This window comes from Zootoca vivipara, chromosome 2 (assembly GCF_965207765.1).
Source record: "Zootoca vivipara chromosome 2, rZooViv2.hap1.1, whole genome shotgun sequence".
Lineage (NCBI taxonomy): Eukaryota > Metazoa > Chordata > Lepidosauria > Squamata > Lacertidae > Zootoca > Zootoca vivipara.
The window spans coordinates 109136778-109151133 of NC_142584.1; the positions used below are offsets into that span (position 1 = coordinate 109136778).

At 45.3% G+C, this 14356-nt stretch overlaps 1 protein-coding gene across 1 annotated transcript; it reads left to right on the top strand.

Moving 5' to 3' along the window:
* Positions 1-811: 811 nt before the first annotated feature.
* On the top strand, positions 812-13713 carry LOC118080998 (zinc finger protein RFP-like). The gene is made up of 8 exons (XM_088662726.1): positions 812-1223; positions 2353-2448; positions 5937-6167; positions 7635-7657; positions 7757-7875; positions 8686-8712; positions 9910-9939; positions 10959-13713. The coding sequence occupies exons 1-8, from the start codon at positions 846-848 to the stop codon at positions 11489-11491; spliced, it is 1437 nt and encodes a 478-aa protein (XP_088518852.1). The 5' UTR covers positions 812-845; the 3' UTR covers positions 11492-13713.
* The last annotated feature ends 643 nt before the right edge of the window (positions 13714-14356 follow it).

A 14356-nucleotide genomic window follows, 5' to 3' on the forward strand; every position in this document is an offset into this window, starting at 1 on the left:
TCCCTCCCCTACGACTTCCCAACCATTCCTGATCTTGTCCATTATTTTCCCATCTGTCATCAACATACCTTACTCTAATATTTACAATAATTTCGTACTATTCTTGACATTCAACGATATCCCTTAATTCACTCATTTCATATCACTACTTCACTTTACTATTTCAACATAGAACCTTTAAATATTAGAGACGAGATTTGGTTTCTCTACTTTAACTTGTACGTAATCTATGAATGGTTTCCAATTCTTTTTTTGATTCTTCATTTTTTATTCCTCTAATTACTTCATATTTTATAGCCAAATTATAATAATTAAATACTTTCTCTTGCCATTCTTCTTTTGTCGGAACGTTCGTGGCCTTCCAATTTTTTTGCAATTAGCACTCTTGCGGCGGTTACAGCATAGCTTTAAAGAATTAAAGAAAATTGTGAAGTATTCATTTAAGAAGTGCCCCAAATTATTCCTTTTAGGAACGTTACCATATTGCTGGCTTAAAGGAGCTTCCCCACCCACAAAACCTTCCTAGAATCTCAGGAAAAGATTAGATGGTGAGGAAGAAGAATGGAAAGGATAAGAAACACAGACAGCATTGCCTCCTCAGGCAATCTGTTTGAAAGGCAAAAGTGGGTGGGCTGAGAATTTTTGGGTTTCACTGCTAATCTGGGCTGGTTTGGTTGGCCGCAGCTTCTGCCAGTGATCACTGCTCTGTGAGGATGCCTTTGGCCTGCTGCCCTCCTCGCTCTGGCTTATCAGAAAAGGAAAAGATCACGTTGCAGCTTGCGCTGGAAAAGTGAAAGTGGAAGGTGTTTAGTCTGAGTCAGCCATTGCAGCTGCGAGTCCCCATCATGGACTCCTGCGATGAATTCACGTGTCCCATTTGCCTGGATTCCTTCAAAGATCCTGTGACCATAGACTGCGGCCACAATTTCTGCCACGCCTGCCTCACTCAGTACTGTAGGGCATGTGGCAAAGACATCCCTTGCCCCCAGTGCCGAGAAATAGTTCAGCAGAGGAACTTCAGGCCCAACCGGCAGCTGGCTAACGTCATAGAAACGGTCAAGAGGCTGCAGAAGAATAAGCAGGGGGTCTGTGCGAAGCACCAGGTGCCCCTGAACCTCTTCTGCAAGGAAGACGCCGCCCTCGTCTGCTTGGTGTGTGACAGGACCAGGCAGCACAAGCATCACGTTGTGGTGCCGGCGGAAGACGTTGCCACAGAGTATAAGGTAAGAAATGGTCACGTTTGATAGGTACCAGGAGCAAACATCCTTGTTTTCACTTTGAAAGGTTCCGTAGGGCAGGGGTCGCCAACTTGGAATAAAAATTTGGGGTTGCCCAGGTAAGCCCCGGGCTACTTAATTGATCACAAGACGCAGCACACACATGCCATTTGAACGGCGATGCCCATCAACTTTGGGGGGATTTAGCCCCCTCAAATATTTTATAGGAGTTGGCTGCTGTGCTGTAGGAAGCGGACTTGGCCTCCTTACGACATTGCTGGAGGAGCATTTTAGGTATCGTGTACAGTTTGTTGTCTTGAATTCGGCTTTTGATTTATCTAATCTATTTGCATTTTATTTTGATGCCAAGTCTCTCTTTTTGTGTAAAGCAACTCGCAAATATGATAAAACAACACAAAATAAGACCAGCAATTCACTCCTAAAATGGTTTTCTGTTTGCGAACTTCCGGGGGGGGGGGGGTAGCTGTGTCAGAGCGTTTGCCACAAAAATGTCAGAATCTCGTACCGTGTTAAAGATACCCAACTTGTACGGCAATTAGGCAATTTCAGGAATGGCGTCTTGCGGAAATGGTTCTTGTTTCTGAAATCTGTTGACGCTAAAAAAAATAGTGTGTCTATTTGTGTATTGGGTGTGCAACTTATTATTTTTATTGTTTCCTACATTGCAGCCTTATTGAGCTGGTGCTTTCCAAATGTTTTTGACTGCGACTCCCATCAGATGAGAGGGCAAAGGCTGATATATTGTGTGTTGTGCTTTCAGTTAATTTGATCTGTGGTGGCTTTAAAAATCCTGTGGCTCCGCTGAGAGATCAGCTCCATTTGACTTCTTCTTTCCCTACAATGTTTACAATCTAGTCTTTAAAACAACTTCGCAAAAAATATTAAATATTGCTTGTTTTCCTCTTCCTTGCTTGCCCACCTATTTTTCCTTTTTGTGCTGTGTCTGGGAGCCTCTTTGTCTGAAGAGTAGGCTAAACAATGCTTAACTAAAAGGGAAAGTTGGCAAACGGGTGATCCAAGAGATCAGAGAAAGTTTCCTAAAGATACCACCGACTGGTATCGGAGGATGACCTCATCCTCCAGCTTCCACACAGCCTCTCGTTTCTTTGCACAGGAAAAAATCAAGGCCTGTCTGAAATCCCTGGAGAAAAGTAGTGAAGCTTTTATATCTCGCAGAATGACTGAGGACCTCAGAAGCTCACAATATCTGGTAAGTGTTTCTTCTCATGACTGTTAAGGGCGGCAGTGTGGAATCTCAGAACAAGAAGAGCTCTCTCTGCTGGATCCGGCCATTGGCCCACCTAATCCAGCATCTTGTGCTCCCAGTTGCCAACCAGATGCCTGGGGGAAGCGCACACGTAGGACCCGAGGGCCAGAGCAAATCTCCCCTCCTTCAGTTTTCAGCAACAGAAGCATGCTATCTCCAACTGGAGGCAGAACATAGCACCATCCTGGTCAAGGAGCCATGGGTTGCCTTCTCCTCCATGAATTGGTCCAACTCACTTGTACAGACATCGTTGGAATTCGCACTAAGCCTCCTCCCCTCCCCTGCTTAGGCCACACCCCTCACTAGCCCTGCTGAACCCCTCAAACATATTTTTTTTCCTGGCTGGGATGTGTCCTTGAATTCTGATTGTGCTCCTTCGTGTGTTTGGCTGGAGGATAGAGAAAGGTGTATGAGCAAGTGCAGAAACCAGCTAACTGTACAAAGGTGAAACTCGGAAAATTAGAATATCGTCGAAAAGTGCATTTATTTCGGTAATGCAACTTGCTATTTTTTTTATTTTAATTTTTACAAATGCTTTCTTTTGGAAATTCCACAGTAACAAAACAAAATAGTTACAATATACAAAAATAAACATCGCTATTACATTTCATTAATTACATTCTATTTATAATTGAACCGCCTAACGACAAATAATTACAATTACAGCAAATAAAGGCTTGACATACCTTGCTTTGCATGTCATGCATCTATCTCATATATTGATTTCACCTTTTAAGTTGCATTACTGAAATAAATGCACTTTTCAATGATATTATAATTTTCCGAGTTTCACCTGTATTACACACAGAATAAGAGAGGAGGAGGAGGAGGAGGAGGAGGAGGAGGAGGAGGAGGAGGAGGAGTTTGGATTTGATATCCCACTTTATCACTACCCGAAGGAGTCTCAAAGCGGCTCACATTCTCCTTTTCCTTCCTCCCCCACAACAAACACTCTGTGAGGTGAGTGAGGCTGAGAGACTTCAGAGAAATGTGACTAGCCCAAGGTCACCCAGCAGCTGCATGTGGAGGAGCGGGGACGCGAACCCAGTTCACCACTTTACGAGTCCACTGCTCTTAACCACTATACCACACTGGAAACGTTTAATGAAGATTGAGAAAATGTTTATTGAATATATGGGGGGGGGGAATTGTGTACACTTGAAAACGTTGGCACATTAAGATAAATTCAACAGTGTAAATAAGTTTTGATGGAATACTGAATGGTTTAGTTTATATAAAATATGCAGGAGTTTATGTTACGCAAAATGAACAATGGAAAGAGAAGAAGGGAAGTCATTGATATTTTAAGGCTATTTAATTGAATATTCTAAATTGCAAAACAGAAAATTATATATATAATATTTGTGCTTGTGAGGTGCCTCATGGCTCTGTCCTGTCCCCCCATGCTTCTCAACATCTATATGAAGCTGCTAGGAGGTTTGGGGGTTTGGGCTGGGTATTTACCAGTATGCGGATGATACCCAGCTCTAACTCTTCTTTAAATCGGAACCAATAAAACTGCTAGCACACTTGCAAAGCTAAACAGGTTCTGGCATGGTTTCAAATTGGAGGGAGAACTGTGTGTTGAGATTCCTGCATTTCAGGGGGTGGACTAGATGGCCCCAGTGTCCCTTCCAGCTCTACAATTCTATGATTCTATGCATATTGCAGGCTTGGCTGGGAGCTCAAGTCATCATACCACTGATCCTGGCACAGGTCAGGGAATAAACCTTTAAACAGTCGCAAAACCAAGAGAGTAGCAAGCAAAGTATTTTGTGGGGACCTGGTTTATTAAAGCTGCTGCACAAAAGGGCAGGCTTGCTATCCAGAAAAGACTGCCTTAAAGGAACATTTGAAAGCTTTTCTAGGGTTTGACGCACATTATAGAGCCTCATTGCATATATCAAAATAGGTTACAGGTCAAGAGATGCAAAACCACATGGCTCCACACTGATATCAACTTTGGTCTCCTCTTTCACACTTCAGTGAGGGGCTATTGTCATTCCTGGCCTCACGCTCCAGTGTTAACTCAAAACATCCTAGCAAAACACCCTGACTCCCCATCTCTGCCCTTGTAGGGTCAGATAAGACAGGAATGTGTAGTTTACACAGGGAGAGTTGCAAAAATGCAGACACAAAGGAATCAAATCGTTTACCGGTGCATAATCCTATAGAGAAAATGCGCAAAGCAACGATAGCAAAATCTAATATCGAAATTTCTATAGCAAAACCACCGCTCCAATCAGTATGGTTTACCGCTTTGTGAATTACTGTAATAATTGTGAACCTGGCTCAGTAGCAAATCAGCAGCTTTACTTTAACTTGTTTATTTTGAAAATGAAAAGCAGATAGAAGAGATCCCACTAACTTGTCCCTCGCTGAACAATTGTAGCTCAGAGACTTTGTTAAAAAAAAAACAAAGGAGAAAACCCTTTTCAATATCCACAACACATAAATAGGTATTGCCCAGTCAGGCGGAGTCCCCCAAAACCCCGGGCAGCCCCCGAGCGGAATAACGACACAAGACCACGTTTTGATGGGATTAAAATTGGCCACAACTTTATTAAGAATTCAGATGTAGGGAGACCTTGGCTTAGGCATTGGGCATATATCCCTCCCAGCCCCCCAACCGGGGGTGGGGTAATTTTCAGGGTTGTCCAGCATGTGTGGGGGTTGGGCTAACTCTGGAGAACATATGTTCAAGCAGATAGCCCGCCCCCCTCAATTGCAGCCGCTGGAGGGGGAGGGCAAGGACGGCCTATGCGTATGGTCAATGCCCCCCCTTGCCCCATTTACAGGAACCCTGTTATCGCCGCCGCAATGGGGCGGGGAGGTCACCGCCCCACACCCCGCCCATTAATGTAAATGACTAAAGGATTCCGCCCAAGGCCTGCATCCACCAAGTTGTGACGAATTGCTACGGGAAAAGCGAAACCTGCCAATGCAGGGAAAGTCCTTTCCGGCCCTTCAACAGCAGCCTTGTCGTAGCAGCGCCTGCGTGCGTGTACGCCTGTGGAAGGAAATAACCTGTAATGCAAGTATTAATATAGGGAGTGGAGGGTGGGAAAGCTCTGAATCCGCTGGCTGCTTCCCGAGAATGGCTCAACTTCCACCGTGTGCAAGGTAAGGTTACCTGTTCCTACCTGGCCAATCCCCCCGGCACGCCTCCCTGAGCTGGATTGGATGGCTAACTGAGTGGGCGGAGAACACCAGTATCCAGCCCAGGTAGGCGGCGCCGGCTTCCAAACTTCCAGGGCTGCCTCAGGGATCCCAGGGGGCTGCGCGTGACTGCGCAAAATGCACCTCCCCTTTATGTGGGGAATGGTCATTATGCGCCTAATACATTCATTACAGGCCACAAGATCCTTTTTCTTGATTGATCGCCATCTTCCACTGCTGTCCCTTCCTCGATTTCTCTGTCTTTCCCTCAGAAACAGCTAGAAGTGGAGAAGCAGAAGATCAGCTGTGCTTTTGAGCCAATTCAGAATTTGCTAGAAGAAAGAAAAAGCCTCTTGCTTGACCATGTGGTAAATCTGGAGAAGGAGATAAAGGAAACCCGGGAAACAGATCTCGCCAGGCTCTCTGGCAAGATTACTCATCTCGGTAACCTGATCACAGAGATGGAAAGGAAGCTTCAGCAACCAGCCAATGAATTCCTGCAGGTGAGGTTTAAAACAAGCAGACCTCTCTAGGGAAGGGAGATGTCCCTGAACCACAACATGTGGTCCTGGGAATAGCAATTTGCTCCCTTGGGAACATTTTCACTGCACAGACATCACCATTCCATTCGTTGGAATTGAATTTGAAATGGTGGTTCCACACAGAGAAAAACATGTTCTATATTATCAGGCCATATTGGACCTCATGGCCAACTTACTTATGTAATATTTTCAAACGTTTCTCCCCTTCAGCAAAGATCCCCTGCAGTGTTCATTAAAAGCTCCCTTTCATGACCTTAGTAGAACCTCAGTTTTCAAATGTAATCTGTTCTGGAAGTCCATTCGACTTCCAAAACATTCAGGATCAAAGGGCTGTCGGCAAGTTCAATGGGGGAAATTGAGGAAACGCGCCTCAGAAGTCGTTCAACTTCCGAGGCACGCTCGAAAATGGAAGCATTCGATTCTGGGTTTTCGGTGTTCGGCTTCTGAAACGTTTGGCAGCCGAGACGTTCAGAAACCAAGGTTTGACTAATCACTTCCTAGGACCACAGAAGCATTACGGTTGCATCCTGTCTTAAAGGTAAAGGGACCTCTGACCATTAGGTCCAGTCATGACTGGGAGCTGGCGTACAGCTTCCAGGTCATGTGGCCAGCATGACAAAGCCGCTTCTGGCGAATCAGAGCAGCACACAGAAACGCTGTTTACCTTCCCACTATAGCGGTACCTATTTATCTACTTGCACTTTGACGTGCTTTCGAACTGCTAGGTTGGCAGGAGCAGGGACCAAGCAACGGGAGCTCACTCCGTCGCGGGGATTCGAATCGCCTACCTTCTGATCGGCAAGCCCTAGGCTCTTTGGTTTAACCCACAGTGCCACCTGTCCCTTAATCCTGTCTTAATTGCCCCTTAATTGTTTCCTGCTCTCTCCTGTTCCCTTCTTCTTTTTATGTTTTGCTTTTTAATTGTGGTTCTTCTTCTTTTTTTTGCAATGGCAAAACCAAAAAAATGAGATGGAGCCAGTAATTAAAGCCGTCCTTTCCAGGAAACTCCCTGGTGAACAAGAATTGACTAATTGTTGATTAGGAAGCAATTAGGGGCACAAGGTGAAAGGAGAGAGCTTTTCACTAAAGGCTCAGTAACTAAACAAACAATAAAACCTCCATAAAATAGCAGTTTGTGAAAGCTCATTTATCCTCCAGTGGTGTTCTGTTAAAACACAAAAGAGAAAACCCACCACCACATATCAAAAATAAATGGGAGGACAAATGTGTATCCTCTGTTTAAAATAAGGGAACAATCCATGGCATTTTAAATGTGTCTGGAAGGTATTTTTTGTTTTCTGTTTTTTCAAATTTTTTTGTGTGGTTTTTTTTAAATACCGTAAACCACCCTTTGATCTTCGGCCGAAAGGTGATATCTGAATTTAATAAATACATATACCTGAGACCCACTTGTCTTCTCCCTTACAGGACATCAAAGGCACTTTGCTCAGGTACGTTCCTGTCCCCTTTTTGTTTTCCAACTCTTCTGAAAGTGCTCCATCTTGTTTAAAAAGAAAGTTGTCTTTGAACTTGACCATCATCTTCTCCAGGTCTGAGGAGAAGCAAGAAGTATGCCACACATCGGACCTTACCCCGTTTTGGGAAGACAGACTCATTCTTTATTCCCAGAAAACCTCTGCTCTGGAAAGAGCTTTGAAGAAGTGTCAAGGTACTGTGGACTTATATTGGCGGGGACTTAGTCGCCCATAGATTTATTTGCAGCGCTTGCTTCCAGGATTGGCTGATGTGCAGGGGAGGGGTTCAGCCACTCAGTCTCCCTCCTAACAAAGGTGTTGCTGCAACATACCTGGGCAGGATGACAGAGAAGTCAGGGCTGTGCAGGTGCACTGGGATGAGAGTGCTGGATTTTTATTATTTATCAAATTTGTATGCCGCCCTCAGGGCCGGATTTAAGTTTGATGAGGCCCTAAGCTACTGAAGGTAATGGGACCCTTTATATGTCCAGCTGTCCATTGTCAACAACAAATTGTCACTCTTGTTTGTGCTGAATATATGCTATATGGCAGGCACGTCCAACAGGTAGATTATGTTCTACCAGTAGATCACTGGACGTCTGTGGTAGATCACTGGCTCCCCCCAAAGAAGCTCAACAACTTTGGCTCCCCTAAAAAAAGCTCAACATTTTTGCCCTGCACCCCAAAGAAACGGGGCTTTCCTCCCCCCCTAAAAAAGCCCTACAACTTTGACCTGAACCCCCCAAACAGGGCCAGCCCTACGGCCAGGCCGGGTGGCGCAGGGCGCCAGGGGAGGCGCCGCACAACCGCGCCTGGCAGGAGCTGGGACCAAGCTGGGACAACAACAAAGTAGTTCATACAGTATGAATTAATGAGGATTTTGTGGGTGGCAGAGAGAGAGGGGGGTATTGGGTTGCTGGGTTCTTCTTCTTCAAGAAATGCCAAAATGAACTGTTAGCCTGTGTAAGACAGTCTAAGTGTCACTCTTCCCCCCCCCCCAACAGATTCCATAGAGTACGCTCTGGACAAAGGTAATCTATTTCCTGGGATTTATCAGGGGCTGACATGTAGATTGGGAGTTGGGTTTCAGAGAGAGTCAAGAAGTTGCCTCTCAGCTCAGTTCTTGAGAAAGACTTTCTTCGACAGGAGTGAGAAACCTTGGGCCCTCTTGCCTTTGCTGATCTGCCACTTCACTCCGGCAGCCCAAGCACACCGAGATCAGGCAGAAAGCTGCCGCCAATCATGTCACTGCCAGTGCCAGCAGTAGCCATTGCCAAGCCTCAAAATAAGGTGCTTCATCCAAAGCAGGGCGATGGAGGCTTTGGACCAACCCACAGCCCCACAGGCTCCCCTGAGGGGCCTGATCCTTCGCGCGCCCCCCTCCGCTGTGCCAGTCTGGAGCTGTTGTCATCAGTTCAATTTATTAGTCACTTGCTGCAGAATCTCGCTAAGCGACTTACACATTTTGAAGGATGCAAAGCATAGAGGTAAAATCAGGAAAAGGGAACAAAAAATTATAGTAAAAGCTATGCAACATTGTGAGGCTAAAGCTGTCACAAGTCCACTGCTTGTCATGATGGCTGCAGAGTTGCTCCAGAATCAGAAACCATCATAGCTGCCAAGTACCCCGTTTTCCCTGGGAAACCCCCGTTTTTACTTACCTTTTCCCGGTGGTCCCCCGTATCACTTCGTCTCCCATTTTTCTCCGTTATTTTCTCCTGTCGGGAGCCATTTTTTTCTTTCTGATTTGCCCTTCTATGGGCACCAAAAATGGCCGCCGCCGGCTTCAAAAGTCGCATCTACGCATGTCCGGAAGTGCGTAGACGCGACTTCCGGTGTCGGCGGCGGCCATTTTTGGTGCCCATAGAAGGGCAAAGCGACACCGGAAGTTACGTCGATGCAACTTCCGGTGTCACACGGCTGCCAGTCCCGGATTTTGCAGTCCAGGACTTGGAAACCATATGCCTCTGAATGCCAGGAGTTGGGAGGGTGTGTGGTTGTGTTCCTGTCCTGCTTATGGTCTTCTCAATGAGACACCTGGCCAGCCCCTGTAGGGAACAAAATGCAGGACTATATGGGCCATTGACATAATCCAGCAGGGGTGTTCTTTATGAGGAGTGTGGAATGGGAGTTTTCTTGGTTGGTTTTAAAATAATAACAACTACCTATGCACAATGGTCTTGACTCTAAATTTGCTTTTGTTTTGTTCCCCCCCCCCTTCCACGTAGCATGGTGTGTGAAACCAGCAGCCAACAAAGGTAACTATCTGGATGCAGTTTATGAAGGTAGAGCCAGAAAATTCAGGGCCAAAGTAGACGTGGGGAGCTGAAGGCTCTATCTCCCGACCTGTGCGCACACACAAAGCACAAATTCTGTAGAAGGTTGCTGTTACACGCAGGTCCTGCCTGGGCTTTCTGTGGGAGCCTGGTAGGCTGATATGAGAATGGGATGCTGCGACAGAAGGCACTTTGGCCTGGATAGCTCCGTGTGGCGCTGATAATGCCATGGTTGCAGGTTCAATCCCCATGTGGGACAGCTGCGTATTCCTGCATTGCAGTTTCCATAGTTCCCTGTGAAGAGGGTGTTGGTTGTTGTTGTTGTTTTAATAAATCTTTATTAAGGTTAAAAATACAAAACATAAGAACTAATAATAATAAAATAACACAAAGAAAATAATACAAATATTCCAAATAAACCAGATAAATAAACTAAAACATTAATCAAAAATTATACATAAATCAAAGTTATTATCTCCAATATCTCTTCTGAATCAACTATGTTTCATAAACCAATATATCCATCCTTCATTTATAAACCGACTTCCACTTGTCTTCTTTCTGGACTAAAAGTCTTATACCTTTTTGCGCTGCTTCACTTAGTTTTCAATCTTTAATCTGTACGAAATGTTAGAAGTAAATCCAGGTTTTTATCATGGGGCACTGCTTTTTGAGATATTCGCCAAATTTTCCCCAGTTTTGAACAAATTTTTTATTATTACCCCCTCTGAGTGCGTTTGTTAATTTTGCTAATTCCACATAATTTAATAATTTCTCTTGCCATTCTCCAATTTTTGGGATTTCTTCTTTTTTCCAATATTTTGCAAGTAAAATTCTTGCTGCTGCTGTTGCGTATAAAATAGAGGGTGTTGGTTGTTAAAGCATTCTGGGAGTTGTAGCTCGGGGTGGCGAGGAGGCGGGAGTCTCCTCCAACAACTCTCATTTTGCTCTCCAGCACTGAGTCGTCTCCTCCTTTCTCTCCTCCCCCCTTCCCCCTGCAGCGGAAGTAACTCTGGACCCAGACACGTCAAACGCCTTCCTCGTCCTGTCCAACGACCAGATCAGCGTGAGATGCGGAGAAGAGGAGCAGGACGTGCCCAGCAACCCAGGGCGATTTAGCCTAGAGCCTTGTGTGCTGGGAAATAACGTATTTACATCAGGGCACGCTTGGTGGGAGGTGCATGTGATTCAAGGAGGAGAAATGTGGGCCCTGGGGGTCGCCAAAGACACAGTCAGGAGGAAGGGGAACTTCATCCCTAGTCCTGACCAGGGGATCTGGGCCATAGGGAAGCCATCAAGTGACTCATCCCCCCCTTATCAGCTCTGGGCTTTCACCTCTCCTAAGCCAACCCCAGTGAGCCTGAAGCGCAACCCAAGAAAGATTCGGGTCTGCTTGGATTATGAAGAGGAGCGTGTGGAATTTTTTGACGCCAATACCAACCACTTGATTTTCGCTTTCCCTTCAGCCTCCTTCTCCGGGCAGAACCTCCGTCCCTTTTTCTGGGTGGAGCCGGGGGCCTGCCTGAGGTGCTGAGCTGTCGGAGGAGCACCGCCGATGCCACTGTGAAAGGGCATCTTAACGATTTTCAAGCCGGACTTTCTTTTTCCTCGTTGCAGATACCATACCCATCTGTGAGCTAAGACAGGTGGATGGAAGCTCAGTCAATGTAACAGAAATAGTGGGGGGGGGGGGTTTTATGGCTGATACAATGTTTGACATCCACATCAAGCATGACGCAGGCAAAGACAACACAGCTTTGTGCCGGAAGCAGAGTTTGCAGCCACAGCTGATCAGCTCGGTGCTTTGCTCAGGTGCTTTGATTTCAGACCACCTGAACAAAGGAAAACACATCACCCAATGTAATTGTGACGCAGGGTGGCCCCCACCCACCTGTCAGAGTTGGCCTGCAGGGGTGGAGCAGGTAAGGATCCTGCCCACTAGCACTTAAAAACATTGCAACAACTGTGCAACCTGATTTACATCCTATGCCCTTTCTAAATGTGTTTTTTTTGTGGGGGGGCTATTGGGTTGTTGTTTTTACTTTTATTATGTATTTTGTGGTTTTATTTCTTGATTTTACTCTGTGAACAGCCCTGAGACCCCCAGATATAGGGCAGCAGTGCTTTTTCTGGGGCGGGGGGGGGGCGCAGGGATACACATAGCCCTAAACATTTTGTGAATCTAAGCTTGGCCTTATTGAGGGGAAGTATTTCAGTATGAGTAGGAAAATGAGTGTTCCCCTAAACATATTTTTAGAAAAAAAAGCACTGTAGGGCAGTGTATAAATTCAATAAATAAACTTTAACAGGAACCAGGAGTTCCAGTAGAGTTGCTAAGCTCGGACAGGAAAAGAGAAAAGGTAAACGTTTACTATTAAAAGGCGGGGAGAGATTTATATGCTCTGAAGAGAAACCAGAGTATGTAAACGTTTAACTAGAATAATGTTACAGCACCACCTAGTGTTGGAGGTAGCTAATTATGTAAGCCCTCTTAACATAGACTGTATATTTCCACTAACTGGAAGCTGGAGTGATCATGCTTTTCAGTCTTATCAGCAAAACAAGGAAAATAACATTTTAGAGAGGTGGTGACTTAAAAGCTTACAGAACCTAGATGCCTATAGAGTGCTGATGGTGACTGAGCCCATGGAGAGACTATAGAAGAAGAAAAAGATTTAAAAGAAACCAGAGGTCTTTTTCAATCTGGTTTTAGCTTTTTGTTGAGGTTAACTATTTTCTGAATGTTTTAAATACTTGTTTTTAACTAACTTTTGTACCAGTAACTTTAACGCGTTATTCTTTCTGTAAACCACGTTGAGGTTTTGTTTGGGACGCGGGTGGAGCTGTAGTCTAAACCCCTCAGCCTCTTGGGCTTGCCGATTGGAAGGTCAGTGGTTCGAATCCCCATGACGGGGTGAGCTCCTGTTGCTCTGTCCCAGCTCCTGCCAACCTAGCAGTTCGAAAGCATGCCAGTGCAAGTAGATAAATAGGTACCGCTGCAGCGGGAAGGTAAACGGCGTTTCCATGCGCTCTAGTTTCCGTCACGGCATCCCGTTGCACCAGAAGCGGTTTAGTCATGCTGGCCACATGACCCAGAAAGCTGTCTGTTGACAAACGCTGGCTCCCTTGGTCTGAAAGCGAAATAGCACCGGGCTAGAAAAATGAGGAACTTAAATGGCTAGATTTGCTCAAAAAGAGAGAGACGGTGAGAGAATGAGTAAAATAATTAGCCATTGGCTGATTAAGCAATCTTTGGCTTTGTAAATTGTGGAGGGGGGTATTGTTTGTTACTGTGTGTATTTTTGTGTTTTTCTATTTTAAACTGCCCTGTGATCCTCAGACGAAGGGCAGTATAGAAATTTAATTAATAATAATGCCAATCAAAGCTGAGCATCTGTGTTGTGAATTGCCCTGAGATCCACAGGTTTAGGGTGGTATACTGTGCTAGCTTGTTGGTTTGTGTAGAAATCTGCTGAAAATTCGGGAGTGATGAGTTCAAACGCAGATGTCTCTTAAATCTGGGTTGGGGCCGGTATGGGGAAGCTCTCATCGCGACGGGATGATCAGTGCCCGTTCGGACCCCAGACAGAACCTTGCTCTCCTGCTCAGCCTTCTATGATTCATGTAAGTGTTCTATGTTAGGCAGCCAGATGAGATAGTTTTATTTCCTTGGCTTCTGAGCAGTCTTCAATTGTGTGATTATTTGGAGCCTTGCTTTTCTGACAAAGTCTTGGTTTTCTTAATAAAGTTTCTTACATGCACTTATGAGAAATGACTTTGGCCTGAGTTCCTGAACCTCCTAATTGTGACTGTACTCTGGAAATGAGTCAGTCACCACGAACAACAACAACAACAACAACATCCTTGATTCAATTTTGGGGGTTCAGCTTTCAGCAGCTCCCTAGTGGGGCTGGAAAACCACTCCAGTCTGAAAACCTAGAGTACTACTCTCAGAATAGACCAGTGCTTTCTAATCTTTTCATATTGGTGACACACTTTTTAGACATGCATCTTTTCGTGACATGGTAATTCAGTTTTTTTCCAGCTGGAACTGAGTTCTGGCACTTCTTTGGGTGCTGCATTGCTGCATGTCGCTCGGGGCTGCTCCCCTAAAGAAAGCAAAATAAAAAAATTCCTTCAGTAGCACCTTAAAGACCAACTAAGCCCCTAAAGAAAGGTTCCACAAGTTCCGGCACTTCTTTTTCTAAAAGAAAAAAAGCCCTGTTTAGTAGCAAACTGGAGGTTAAACAAACCCCTTTCCAGCCCAGGAGAAGCGCGGGGAGCGTTCCCACGACACACCAACACTCTGCAGACGACACACTTAACGTGTCTCAGCACAGTCTGGAAAGCTCTGGTGCAGACATTAAGAACATATTATTCTGTGAACTGGGTAGAAGCT